The 14740-nt window shown below is 41.6% G+C and overlaps 1 protein-coding gene across 3 annotated transcripts in view; it reads left to right on the plus strand.

Moving 5' to 3' along the window:
* The first annotated feature begins 2309 nt into the window (after positions 1–2309).
* The window catches only part of FoxP (forkhead box transcription factor P), a 141944-nt gene continuing 129513 nt past the window's right edge, over positions 2310–14740 (plus strand). For all 3 annotated transcript variants that reach the window (XM_080286336.1, XM_080286338.1, XM_080286339.1), the window contains exons 1-2: positions 2310–2581; positions 10333–10455. In XM_080286336.1, the coding sequence (XP_080142462.1) occupies positions 2546–2581; positions 10333–10455 (159 nt within the window). In that variant the 5' untranslated portion in view covers positions 2310–2545. The remainder of the gene's footprint in view (positions 2582–10332; positions 10456–14740) is intronic.

Raw genomic sequence — 14740 nt, forward strand, 5'->3', positions numbered from 1 at the left:
TTAATTTTGGCATCCATCGTAAGCATCATCCAAATAAGCATCCATTCACACCAACCCCCTTTTCAACTGCCGTAGGTAGGAGTTGTAGTCTTAATTGGCTACCTAACACTGAATACGACGAACTTTTAAAAATGTGAAATCCATCCATCACTGCATACAAAGTTACTGGATGTCATTGGGTAGTTGTATGTCAGATCTCATTTATGTCACTCTAGTTGTCAGCTTTGTCTCAGTCTCTACGCGGATCAGTGCTAAAAAAGTTTCTGCACAGAAGTTTTGCTGTAAAATGTATAATACTATTATTTTTAAATCTTGCTGCCACAGGGCGATTTTATTCAGCTTAGGAAAGACTTGTAGTTGTGATGGTGTTAGAGGGTCGTATTCAAAGTAGCTTTGGAAATGTCTTAACACCCTTTCATTAGCAGTTTATTCAGCACATTACAGCTTTGTATCCTCTTGCATGTTACTGATGCAATGTTGGTATTAAAACTATACAGAAATTGTGCAAGATGATGTTAAGGTATAGTATGTAAGGGAAAAGGTGCAAAGAAAAAAATCCACGCCAGCCAGAAAAGGTCCAGGAATTCCTCTAGCTACAGCATGGGAACGTCTCGCCAGTGCCGAATAAAATCATTGGTGTTAGTCACAATAAACATATGCAGATGTACTATTATGGATAGGTGCGGGACCATACAGTTCTTCGGTAGAGTGATGCACCATGTTAGTCTTCACTGATGAAGTACCTTGCGTGTGAACATCTTTCGGAAGTAAATATGAGGCATCATAAGGGACTTCGGTAATGCACCTTGCGTGTGGAAAATCTTGGGGAACTAAGGTAGACTGGGCTTCTCTAATGAAGCACCTTGCCTGTGAAAATCCTTATGGTGTGACTGACTGAGCAGGCCGCTCCTAGAGATGCTTCATTTAGAAATACGCTTAAGTTTTGATACCACCAGACGATTCTAAATAGCAGAGGAACATCAGTCTTACTCTGATTCATAATCGTAACTTGGCAGTCACACATGGCTGTACTAAGTTGATCAAGCAGTTTGTCGGTTTGTTGGGGAATCGTAGCGTCGCTATAGCTAGTGTCAGTGCCAGTGATAATCTTGGCTATAACTAACATCCGATGCATTATCGTATTCTGGCAGCCGTATCGCATATAAGTTACAAAGTTTCTAGTTTATCATTTGGTAGTGGTATATGACTCCCGTGTCAGTTGGAGTGATCAGCTTGGCCCAAACCTACTCCCACTAGTTCACTATCGTAACTTGGCAGCCGCGCATCAACCCACTAAGTTGCAAGATTGGCCCGTCCTACATCAACCCCTCAGCACAAAAGCTCATTGGTCCCCACGCGTGATGTTAGCGAGGCGAACACTAGCGGATTGGGGCTGTGGAGGCGGGGAAAAGTGTCGCTAGCGAACCCCCAACGCCATCTATTGAGAGCGGCGGGCGGTACCTCTGGCGAAGTTGGCGTGACGTCACATGAAGCTCCCCAGCGCACGTGTGTTGAGACACAAGGAGGAAAGAGAGGGACGAGAGGCAAGGGGGAGGGGTGGAGGTACTGTAAGGGGAGAGAAGGGTACAAGTAGGGGGTGATTCTCTCCCACCCCTCTCCCTCTCTCCTCCACAACCTTGCGAGAGGAGTGAGGTGGTGGTGGTGGAGGGACGGTGATCGATACCAGAGTTAAGGGTGGTTGTCGCTGGCTTTCGTCCCACACAGTAATGTTACGCTCGGTGCGGTGGATTACCAATTGCGGTTTGATGTATGGCTGTTTACCTTCACGCTCTTTTGGTAGCAAATAACCAAGCTCATTTTAGCTGTTTTTAAACCCCAGTGCATTTGAAAGAAGTCTTTGAAATTAAGAAGCGGAGGCGCACTTACTCTAAATCCACTTAACAACGACTCATCAGTCTTGACAGGAATAGTTGCCTTTCTGCGGGCGAAATGAAGGAAAGGAAGACAACTAAAGGGAAAGAGAGGTGGAGGGGACGATACCGCGATGAAGGGAGGGAGGGGAGTCGACGGAGGTTAGAATGAGGGGTAGGGAGGGAGGGAAGGGAGGGTAAGGATGCCTGGGATGAAGTTATTGCATAGCTGTTTATTCCCAGCGAGTCTAGTTGCCCGCGCGCCACGGAGGAGGGTAGACGTGCGTATTGCTCTCTCGTACCTCGCCACCTCTCCTCTCGCTCCCCCGCACCTCACTCCCACCCCCCATTATCCTCCATCATTATACTTTTTTTTTTCCCTTCCCCCCACCCCCACTGGTGAATGGAGGAACCCGCGGCATTCATTGGACTTGAAAAACCATTCTTAGACAAAATGAGAGACTTTCGGTGAATCTAAGAAAACGTTTACTTAATGTGCCCGTGCAAAGTTTCCCTCAACACTTAGACCCATTTTGGACTGGTTTTGGACTTTGCCAGCCACACGGAGAAACGGATACGGATGAAGACGGATACGGAAACAGCAGCCAGACTGGAGTTCTGGCTACTATAGAGAAAGGTTTTGAGCTCTGCCGCGACACTTGCAAACCTTCCCAATGTTAGCGCTGGAGACTCCCATGGACCTGTTTCACGTGAGTTGTGCTTTCAGCGCTTTATTATTTTGGATTATTCTCAGCGGAACAGAATCGTCTGGTGTTTTAGTACCTAAGTGATGGATTAAAAAAAAAAAATCAGCCCCTGCCGTAGGATTCCTCCCATCTAAACATAATGGTGTGTGTTCGATTATGAAGTTACCCGATTTTGTAACTTAATGTTTTAACAGTAAGGAAAAGATTAAGATTCAGGTGGACTTTTAACCCCTCAAAAATTTTACCGTCGATTGTGTGATTTCTCGTAGCACCCAAAACCCACATGGTGTTTTCGCAAAAGATGTAGCTTACCTCAGAGTGTCTTGGAGTTTTATCAAGGATGTATTGATAACCCTTTGATACCTAGACTGTTCTCCAGATTCACGAAATCGTCAGATGTATGAGTAAAGTATCAAAGTGTGCAGTTGCGAAGGGATTAATTATATATATATCCAGTGAGTTTATATTCTTCCGACTAGCCCAATAAGTTAACAATCCCTTCACAGAGGTCATCTAGTGGTTGCGACAATTAAGTGCCAGCCAGTTAGTTATGTCCGTCCATAGCAGTGAAAGTTAACAGCATCAGCTGCAAAATAATAAATAAAAATAAGTCAATTATGAGTGCAGTTGCGTCAGGTAGGAGTGCGTACCGTACAGGTAGTTCTGAGTTTACGCTGTGGGATTGCAAAGTTATGGAAGTTAGTCTGTTTTGCCGCTTAAGCTGAATAGAAATAATGTTCGGACAAAATCTGGTGCGAAGTTATTTTCTTAGGCTAAAGTTTGATGCGAAGTTATTATAATAGGCAAAAGTTGTATAAGATTTACTGTATTTGAGCATGCGGCTTTATAAGTAAGCTAAATTAAATGCGAATTTATTGGGTTAATGTTGAGTGTAGCTGTGATAGTTAGGCATTAGTTATTTCAGGTTACTTATGCGATAGTTTACGATTGTCGGCAAAGTTTGTAGAGGAAAGTAATAGGAGACATTACTCGAGTGAAGTTATAAGCCCACCATCGCTACATTCGTGTAAATTAATATCAAGCCGTTCGTGTCTTCAGTGGATTTAGAAAGTAGAGTTGTCGTTCGTGATTGTCGTGTGGGTGTTTGGTATCGCTATTTTTTTGGGGGGGAGGTGGAGGTATGTGTGGCAGGTTTTTGTGGAGGGCAGGAGTAAAATTTTTTTTTTTTTTTTTTTTTTGGGGGGGGGGTGTTTTGCTTGTTTATAGTGAGACTGGTGTTTTAGGGTAGTTTTTATTTTAAATCCAGTACTCGGTAGTGTAAATTGAAAGTTTAGGAGTGGCTATAATAAATAGTTGAGTGTTTTGTCTACAGTTACGGATTCCATGTTTTATGGTGTTTATAGTTTGGAGATTATGTTTAAGGGTGGAATTCAGTAGACTATCGTAAAGTGTTTGTTGTTATGAGTTTTATATTGGTGTCTTTACAGTGAAGATTTCGACCTTTTGAGGTGTGTGTAAAAAGTTTTGTATCGTATTTACGATGATGAGTTTGGGGCTTGGTTTTGTTATAATAAATCGATAGTTATGATGTGTTTACGGTGAAATATACATTAGTGAAGGCAGGGGTGATCGAAGAGCCTAGTGCTGTACTGCAAGTGAGGTATCTTTAGGGATCCAGTTTTAAAGAGAATTATACACTGGAGGCAGATTCATTTTTTTTTTTTTTTTTTTATAGCGGAGGTATTTGTGAAAAGCCTGGTTGGAACTTACACAGTCTTAAGATAAATTCGATGTCGTAGCTTAAATTGTTTGCGGGAAGAACAAGACACTTGGAAACTGCACTATTCATTCCCGTTCTCCAAAACAGATTATACAGTTTCTAAGCTTTTGCACTCTCCCTTCCTTGTCCTTCCTGCGAAAAGAATGTATAACTACGAAGATTTTTGCAGTCTCCTTTCCTTATCGTTCCTGCAAAAACGAATCATAGCTACAGGATGGTATTAATCATAAGTTTATCGGTGAATTTTTTCCTCAACGAGTTGTGGTCGGCGCGTGAAAATCTCCGGGAACTTCGTGCCAGATTTGAGGCCGTATTCTAAGTGGCATGAGAGGCATCGTGGTACCTCGTCCTCAGCAATTTATTTTGCATAGCAGACCTTTTACCCACTTGTACGCTACTGACGCAAAGCATGTTGGCACAAAGATACATAAGCGACACAGAAGAGAATATCGGTGTGTAATAGACATGAGAAATCGTTGAGCAGCAGGGGAGCCTACAAATCCACTTAGAATACCGGTACTAGTAAAAAAAAAAAAAAAAAAAAAAGGCTTTAGTTAGGCCCCTCATTACAGTGACGTGTTTTTATTTAATTCTTGCCACCTCCAACCGGCTTTATTTTATTCCGGGGTTTATGAAGGTAACAATATATACTTGTAACCTCTCCGTTTTCGAAAGTTTTCCTTGCAGAAAAAAAAATTGTTTGGAAGCAGGAAGAAAAGAAAACGGATTGGAAGGTGTTCAGATGGTTGTCACGTGATTCTTCGTAGCACCTTTTCCTGAGTGACTTATTTTACGTACTACAAACTGATATTTTCTTTTAGTCTGTTGCTAATAGCTTTTTATCCCCCACGATCGGGTAACGAATTTTTCATTATTGCTACTCAGATGGTTTTATTCAGCATGGAATGAATCTCTTATATTAGTACGGTAATGTGTTGTTTGTCTGACCGATTTCCAAGTGTCTCCGAAGCTGAATGTAATTTCCAGGCAACAGCAAGGGGGAGAGGGGTTGGATTCAAGTAAATATCGGGACTAGGTAACGTAACGGTACATGAGAATTATTTACCATAACCTTCAACTCGAGGACGTGATTTTTAATTTGTGCTGTACGAGACTTTATGGAGGAGGTGCATTGTAATCCATTCTGCCTAATGGAGGATTTTAAAAAAATAGGAGAGACCGTTCGTGGTGAGGGTTTGAAACAATTTTCATTAACCTCTTCGGCTCAGTTACAAATTATTCATTATAGGCTATTCGTGTTACCTCCAAACAGATATTCAGATTTTTTTTTTTTTTTTTAGTGGATGGGGTTGATGCAGCCTTCATTAAATCCAACGAGAGCGCTTTTCTAAAACGAGTATACTAGTTGGATACTTCCAAGAATAACCACGAAAAAGGCGTAAGCGGGTCGAAGGGGTAAAGGGTGCATCCCATCGGTGAAGAGGTTAATGAAGTGTGCTTTTATTAATAGCCCTTTCAGTCCGAGAAGTCTCTGAGTAGAAAAAAGTTTGGTGGCAGGAGGAATGAACGTAATGATAATAATAATAGTCGAGTAATTAAAGTATAACAAGTAAAATAAATATCCGGAGATCGCGAAAACCTCGTAAGCCAGCGAGAATACGGTCTCTGTTGAGCGTGTACGGCGCGTGAAAAAATCTCGGGGAGTTTCGCGCGAGGTTTGGCGCGAAAATAAAGAGTTCCCCCAATTTTGTTTACGGTTGTTTGGCGGTATAGTTGTTTTGCCCTTGCACCGCGCGTCAGCATTGCAAACGCGGCGGTGGGGGGGGGGAAGGAGAAAAGTGCAGGATTAGGTTCTTTTGATTTATTGCAGTTATATGCAGGTAGTTGCTCCCCCGATATAGTTCCCAAGCCAAATTGTGCAACACCGCAGCATAACATGATTTTTTTTTTTTTTTTTTAGGTTTTACGCTGGTGTGAGAATGCCATCGTCCTCTTGTAAATAGAATATAACGAGCAATCTTGCTCTTGTAAACAGGATGTAACGAGCCATCGTTCTCTTGTAAATGGGATATAGCGAGGTCTTAAACTCCTTCACTGTTTGCATAAAGTGGGATATTTAGTTATATAAGTTATGCGATTTGTTTTGCGAGTATAGAAAGTTAGATTGTAAATCAGATATAACGAGGTCTCAGTTCCTTCGCAGTTTTTCGGAAGTTAGATTTGGTAAACGGGAATATCAATAACATTTTTTTTTTTCAATGATTTTTGGCAGATATGTTGTGCACTTTTATGCTGGGTAGAAAGGCATCGCGCTTCTGCATGTCTGATATAACAAGGTCTTATAATCCATTACAGTTCGCATAAACTAGGATTGATTAATAACTGCGATGGATAAGTTTAGCATACTGTAGCCTACAGCTTGGCGGTATGATCTGCAGTTTTGCGCTAGTGTGAGAATGCCGTCATGCCTGTGTAAATCGGATATAACAAAATCCTAAACTCCTTCACAACTCGCATAAACTATAGGACTGGCTAACGGAAGAAACGCTTGGTGTTTAGGAGAGTTTTGGCGATTTTGTTGTACTTTACACTGGTGTGGGAATGGCATCATGCGTCTGTAAATCGGATGTATAGTTACCGTATCTTAAATCCTTCTCAGTTTACGTAAACTAGAATTTGTTAGTGGGAATCACGTGTTGTGTTATTTTGACGTTCGTTTCAGTGACTTTTTAATCAAGCAAACATCAGATTTTGTTGTTGTTGCAGCGGTTGTATTGTGCTGTAATGGTGAAGGGATTTACGAAGGCCCCCCTGCTTGAAAAATCTCCAATAGTGCATAAAATTGCCAAAAATTACCTGTGAGGCTGAAAATCGTCTGGAGATAGTATATATACCTGGTACATAAAAATTGTGTACACATTTCCTACACGTTGTAGGTGCTATCCTTCTGATGACGGTGATTTAAAAGAGTACCGTATAAACGCATTTGTAAGTCTTTTATTGTTGACAGTGACGGCTTGATTTACTGTGTAGTGAATGGACGCGTGGTGGGAGAATTGATTTAGAGAAGGACATTGTCGCGGTTATGAAGTTAGCAGCCTTACAGAGACAATTAATTAGGCTAACCTTTTCGCATCTTTTCCATCACGTTTTTACTGTTCTTGGTACGGGCAATACATTGTTTTTGTTTTCGCGGATACGATTTTATTTTTTTAAATATCTTCACGGATAATAACACTGCCTTTATTAGTTGAACATAATTGATAGGAAATTCTAAATACTGTTGCCATAGTGTCATTTTTTTTATATTGTATTTTTATATCCCATTGGAGCCCAGTGTCCTCAGGACGGAACTGGGAATTTTCAAAAGTCAATAAAGTAGGGAGTCCCCGGGTAGGGACCTAATGAGCTTCTCGACTGTGAGCCGATAGGCGGAGGGCGGTACGCTTAGTACCCTGCCAGCACAGTCCCTCGCCCAGAACTCTGGGATCCAATGCGTTAATGACTGGCAACTCTATCGGTTTCTTTAAATGAGGATTTTTACAAGTACCGGGTATAACAATGTAATACTTTTGATGCTGGGAAAATTTTGGTCGGAGAATCTGAAACATGCTTCCGTACTTTATTCCGTAATTATACAATTTTTCTTTCCTTTTTTATATATACCATATTTTAAAACATTTACAAACATACCTTTATTACTACTGCCGTACTTGTTATTTGAGACATACGGGTATTTTGATAGAAAATAACAGGTACGATGCAGTACCGTATATAATAGTGAGGAAGGTTTAAGACTTCAGTATATTTGTTAGCCTACCTAGCAGCAGTTTCGTTGCCGCCACCCCTCGTACAATAGCCTACAGCCACTCCTCGTAGAATACAGCGTCGAATTGTATAAAAGTAATACTGTTTCGGTATACTTAAACGTGTTTGATAGGTAATTAAAAAACTACTTTATTCGATAATACTACAACTTTTAGAGTTATATTTTTAGATTTTTTACAAGCATAATCAGTCTACCAGGTAAAGAGGCCAGTTAACAATATACAGTATGGTTCCTCATTACTAAATAAAATTGCAAAGCGATGACCAGAAGAGAACAAAAATAATCTGTGGTATCGGTAAAGAATTAAAGATAATGTTCTTATCCCTGTAGCCTATGTAGCGCTTCTCCCAGCTGGGGAAACTCATACCGTAAATACGGTTCCAGAGAATGAAGTATCTGAGTTTTAACCACTTCGCTTCGATGTCGTGGTTTATGTTTAATTTTTAGCAAGCTCCAGACAATTTATTTCAGCTTGAGGACACATCGGGTTCTGAAACGTATAATGAACTTTATATCTAACCCTTCCAGTTCGATTTTTTTTTTTTTTTCGTAAAGCAGCATAAAATTGTCTGGAAATAGTAGAAACGAAGTAAAATATGCGTCAGCGACTGAAGGGTCACCGGCAGCTGAGTCCATTTTTTGCTGCAATATATTTTGAACTCATTAATTACGGTCATTACTGGGGTAAATAGTTTAGTTCATGTACATTAACTCATCATGTGGTTTATAGTATGTTTGTCTATTGTTTGGCGCTAAATTGACGATATCTTCCATTAACTCTTAATAAATGTGATCATGGTTCTCTGCGTCGTTTTTTTTTTTTTTTTTTTTTTTTTTTTAATCGGGACGGGAATGCACTTAGTCCTGTATGAGAGCCCTAGCATGTATTCAATATGAACGGTGGGTGTTAGCGCCGAAGTGGTGACATGTAGAGGTGTACGATATGTAGGAGGACTACTGGGCCTTGGGAGCAGGCTGAGAAGCCTATGCCCAGAGTCGAGCACAAAAAAAAAAAAAAAAAAAAAAAAAAAACGCACAGAATAAAATTTTCGTGGTAGCAAGAATAAACAACTCACCTTCTCAAAGGAGTATCGGAGACTATTGTTCAACGCCCCAAAAGATAACTTCGCCTAAGCCACCCCCCCCCCCCAAAAAAAAAAAGAGTGACGATAACGACTAGACCTTTGTCCTCCATATCCTCGATAAAAATTTTCAGAAGACGAGTTTGCCGGTAATGACAATAAATGATTGACTGATAACGATAGTAGTGTAAATTACTGTACACAACGGTAGCGAGTTTATTACCATTATTATTATTATTAGTAGTAGTAGTAGTACCCTAGTATTTCGAGATTAATGGTATAAACCTATGAGAGATTTAAAGGAAACCCTAACACGACAGAACGAAATATTGCCATATGATTCACTAACAGAATGGTGTATACTTATACTGTGGGTGTGGTAGTGCAAGACGCGGGTTCAAGTCGGCTGCATGGTGTATACTCCCACTCATGAAGCGATCATGACGACATGCATAGGCTTCTGTTTTCTCCTCCTCCTCCTTCTCTTCTTCTTCATGATATTATTATTATTATTATTATTATTATTATTATTATTATTATTATTAACTTTCTGATATCGACAGTTATTACCGCTTGATAATGTTAACCATAATAGCCCATCAGCTTTTAATTTGCCGGTATACCTACTGTTACCGTTGGACCCGTTAGTTTTCTCCCTCTTGTTAGGTAATTGCTTTAACTTTTGCTGGCTATTACTTGGTACTGCTTAGTAATTATATGTATTTAATGGGTTGATGTCAGAAATTTACATACTGTATCTGTCTAAATGCCAGTCAGGGAAAAGCGACTCATCACTTGCCGCCAGTATCCTATGAGGCAGTGGAAATTTGGATTGTGTGTAGCTTATTTATGATAATCATTATTATTAACTTTCAATATTGTGGCCCATGATGATGATGATGATGATAATTATAATGACCCCAAGGTGTGGTAGGGTAGGGTCCAGAGAAAAAATTGGATGGGGTACTAGCGTTTTGACCAGTTGAATGAGCCACACTCCTATTCACTTTCCAGTCAACCCCCGTGATGATGGTGATGATGATGGTTGTGATGGTTATTATTATTATTATTATTATTATTATTATTATTATTGTAACAGTGATTATGACCTTAACAACGAGTCTGTCTCCTTCCCTTACAGCAGCAGCATCAGCAGCTGGCCGAGTTAGGACGCAAGCAGCTGGAGCAGATCCTCCAGCAGCTTCAGGAGCAGCTGCAGCTCAACCTCATACAGCAGACACAGCTTATGCAGACGCCAGACAAGGTAAGGCAAGGGAAGGGTGAGGAAGGTTGACGAAGAGAACGAATAAAGTTGAGCGGTAGACGACGAAGGACAGCAGAGAGAGAGAGAGAGAGAGAGAGAGAGAGGACTGAAGAAATAGAAGGTACCAACAACCCTTTTGCGGATATCAGGAAGGTAGGCTGAGGGGGTTAGGAAGGAAAAGTACTGATAGCTTGAAAGTGAAGGAGGTTAGGCAGAAAGTAGGAGGTAGACAGGTTGGTTGGGAAGGTAACGCGTTTATTGTAACCATACAAAGATCCCCAGCCTTTAGAAACTCAGTTAATGGTCAGATTGGGGGGATAATTTGACTAGTAACCAAGGAAACTCATTCCTTCCTCTTAACCAAGGTTTACAGAATTTCACAGTATACATGTTTTGGAAGTGGCCCAGCTCCTTCAGATAAAAACAAAACTACAATAGGCAGGGTGGTAGAGGTAGGTGGTAGAGAGTAGGAAGGTTAGGCAGTTAGGCAGAGATATTTGGTAATGCAGGTAGGCAGAAAGGTTAGGTAGGGAGCTCGTGCAGCCATCGGATAGGGCGAGGAAGGCGAGGCAGAGAGGGTGAGGCAGTTTGACGAAGATAAAGGGTTAGGCAGGAAGAGGGAGGAGTGTTGGAGATTAGAGAGGTTGGGGGAAGAGGAAGGAAGCGGAAGAGGGTAGTCAGGAAATGGGGAGATAGGCAGGGTAGTGGACGAAGTGAGGCAGGGTGGTTCAAAAGGTGAGGCAGGTGGTTATAATGATGAATAGTGATTGAGAACTTGAGGCAGGGTGGTTGAAAGGACGTTAGGCGGGACGTACAGTACAGTAGGGAGGTAGGAAGGCTGAATTAGAGGGTGAGGAAGGATGGCTAAGATTAGCGAGGTCAGGACGAAAAGAAAGGGAGTTAAGTAGGGTAGACGGAGGTAGATGGTAGAGCATGTTAGGAAGGTAGTACAGTAGGTAGGCAGGTGTATGTAGAGGGTGAAGCAGGATCGTTAAGGTTTGCGAGGGTAGGAAGGAAAGCTAGGAAGTGAATTAATTTAGACGGGATGGAGGTAGAGAGGGTTAGGGAGGGAGGGAGGGTAGATGGCGGAGGAGTTTAGGCAGAGAGGGTTAGGCACGTAGTTAGAGAGAGATTAGGCAGGTTTCCGGAGATAAAGAAAGAGTAGGCATTTGAGGAGGTGAGGCAGGAAAGGTAAAGATAGAAGATAAGGTGGGAAGGGTACTGAGCTGAGGGGGTTAGTTTAGTCAGGTAAATAGAAAAGGTTGGGAAGCAGAGGTAGGGCTAGAGGGAAATTAAGCAGGTAAATAGATGGTTAGGAAGGTAGATAAGAGTTGGACAGGCAGGAAAGGTATGCTTCGGAGACAGGTAGGTACAGAAGGTTAGGCACGAAAGGTAGAGATCGAAGGAAGGTAGGGTCGTAGATAGAGTTAGGCAAGAGAGCAGGGAGGGAGAAGAAGGGAAAGAAGATACTGAGATGTGAAAGGTAGCAAAAGTAAATAGTCAGGCAGGGTTGGTAGGAACGCAGGGTTAAGTTGGAAAGGCAGGGAACGGAGGAAAGTAGGCAGGAAGAGTAGGGGACAGAGGAGGGGAGGGGAGGCAGGTATGCAGAGATAGGGTACGCAGGAAGGGCAGAGAGGGGAGGCAAGGAGACAGAGATATGGTACAGAGGAAATACGGGAAACGGAGGAAGGACTGAGTTGGGAACGGTTGGTAGAAACTGTTAGGGAGAAAAGTAGCTGGGAGAGTTAGGGAGGGAAGGGTGGATATAGGTGTGTGGTTTGGAAGGCATGGAGAAGGATTAGGACATGAAGGAGTCAGAGCGAAATAGGTGTGATGGGAGTTAGGGAGACAGGTGGAGATAAATGAATGATGCAGGTGGTCAAGTTAAAGGTACAGATGACACAATGTGTTTAGTACCAGTAAGGGATACTCAGTTAGGAAGGTAGGTTAAAGTTTGAGGGAAATCGGCAAGCAGGCAGTCAGGAGTTGGTTAAGGCAGGAAAAGTCCGGCAGGCGGCAGGAGGAGGGTGGATAGGTAGACAGGAAGGAAGGAAGAGGTTAGAAACATTGGCAGAGAAACTTGTGCAGGTTGATAGGAGAAGTTTCAGAAGTAAGAAGTTAGATATAGTGAGACGGGTAGGCAGGAAAATTTTAGGTGGGTAAGAAAATAGACAGGAAAAGGTGCGGCAGGAAAGTAGGCTGAAAAACTTTTAAAGGAATGATAGAATAAGGATAAACTGGGAGTAAGTAGGATAAATGTAAGAAGGCAGGTAGGCAGACAGGCAGGTAGAATAATTGACAGAGAAGTTTAGGGCGATTGATAAAAAGTTAGCCCGATAAAGCGGAGGATGATGGGAAGAGTTAGATGGTAGACAGAGAAGGTACAGGGTGGTCCGCAAACAGCACTCCACTAAAAATATCTGACAGTATTTTCTGAGTTGCGGGGACTGCTCAGTCTGTTGGTGTGGTCGTGGGTGTGGCAGTGAGGGGATGAAAAAATGATGCAGGGTAGGTAGTGATAACTGACTGAACCCTTCCCGCAGCACACAGAATATTGCATGGCGGAGTGGAGAAGAGGAGCGTAATATATAAACTACCCTATATTTTCTTAATGCTGGAAGACGGGAAGAAGTTAGACAGTAGACAGAGTAGAATTATTGTCTTATGGTGGCCTGTCAAAGAAAAGGACACCTGCCCAGGTTCTAAGCTTCCTAAGATCAAGAGCTGAATTAAATGATCTTGTTTTGTCGAGTTTAATCACGTGTTGGCCAATATAAACTGCCATATACTTAAAATATTATCGTCCTAGCGGTTGCCCAAATATTACCGGTATATGATAGAACAAAACAGTTTTAGCTGTGGCCAGATTAGAATCGTCTTGTGTTGACCAAAATAAAATGTTAATAAAAGTTATGTTGGCCAAAATCGTCGTGTGTGTTTTTGGCTAAAGTAAAATGGACTTTTTTGACCTTGTGCTGGCGGCCAAAATAAAATCGCTTAGTGTTGGCCAATAGGAAACCGTAATGGATTAATTATAATCTTCATGCCGTTGGGCTGTATATAGTCGTCATGGATTGTCCAAATTTTATTGTCGTAATTGCCGGCCAAATCAAAATCACATTGTGTTGGCCAATATCAGACTGTCCTGTTGGTCAAAATAAAACCATCGTGTTGGTTGAAATCGTCTTGTACAGACCAACACAGAATCATCTCGGGTTAGTGAGAGCAATATCGATGTGTGTCAGCAATACTTAAATCGTCCTAGTGTTGGCAAAAGTTAAAAAGAATATGTTGACCAAAATAAAATCGCCATTGGTAAGCAATAGTAAATACGATTTGCGTCAGCCACGGTAAAATCGTTTTACTGTTGGCAAAGTAAAGTCATATTGGTTAAAATGGTCTTATATTGGACAGCATAAATCGTCATATGTTGGACAGAATATAATTATCCTGTTACCTTTACAAAACCCCCACCCCCATGCGCATTCATAGTAGAAAAAAAAAAAATCCAGACGCTTAGTAAGACACTTTTTTCCCCTGCTGGTAGAGGTTTTCCCATAGGTTAACGAAATCATATGTGGGTGTCAATTATTAGGGCACAAGTGTATGTGAAGAAGTGGTCAGGTTACTCTTTTAATGGTTTTATTTAATTTACTAAGATATTTACGTTTTTGTTGGACTCTTTAATGAAGTGTTTGTCAGAAGGAAATGGGAAAAACACTTGACCAAAGAATGGATGACTTAATTCAGAGAGTGAGAGAGAGAGCGGGGGGGTGGGGAAGGGTGTAAGTGACTAGTGTTTTGCCCGACTCCAGGATAAGCTGTTTATTGAGGAAGAAAAAAAGCCTATTGAAATATAAAGTAGTGCTGGGTCGCGAAAAGAAAACGGAGTGGAGAAAAGAAAGCTGGAACGGGAGGGAGCGAGAGAGAGAGAGAGAGAGAGAGAGAGAGAGAGAGAGAGAGTGAGAGAGAGGATGAATGAAGTGAAAAGCATTAGGATAAGGTAAGGGATCAAAAAGGCGCATAAGAAAACGCGGGGAGAGAGAGAGAGAGAGAGAGAGTAGAAACCAGTAATCACACGTGTTTTCCTCTCGTTGATTCGTCTGGAGTAGCGTGTTGTTGATCTTCAAAGCGAAAAAAATGAGATTAGAAGAAAATGTCTAAATCGTAGCGGGGTGAAATAGAGAGAGAGAGAGAGAGAGAGAGAGAGAGAGAGAGAGAGAGAGAGAGGGAAATAATGAAACTTGATGCGAAACGAAAATTTTGACGAGGGTAGGAAGTTGGA

The sequence above is a fragment of the Coenobita brevimanus genome, chromosome 111, assembly GCF_032717465.1.
Source record: "Coenobita brevimanus isolate Jiangsu-jjx chromosome 111, ASM3271746v2, whole genome shotgun sequence".
Classification (NCBI taxonomy): Eukaryota; Metazoa; Arthropoda; class Malacostraca; order Decapoda; family Coenobitidae; genus Coenobita; species Coenobita brevimanus.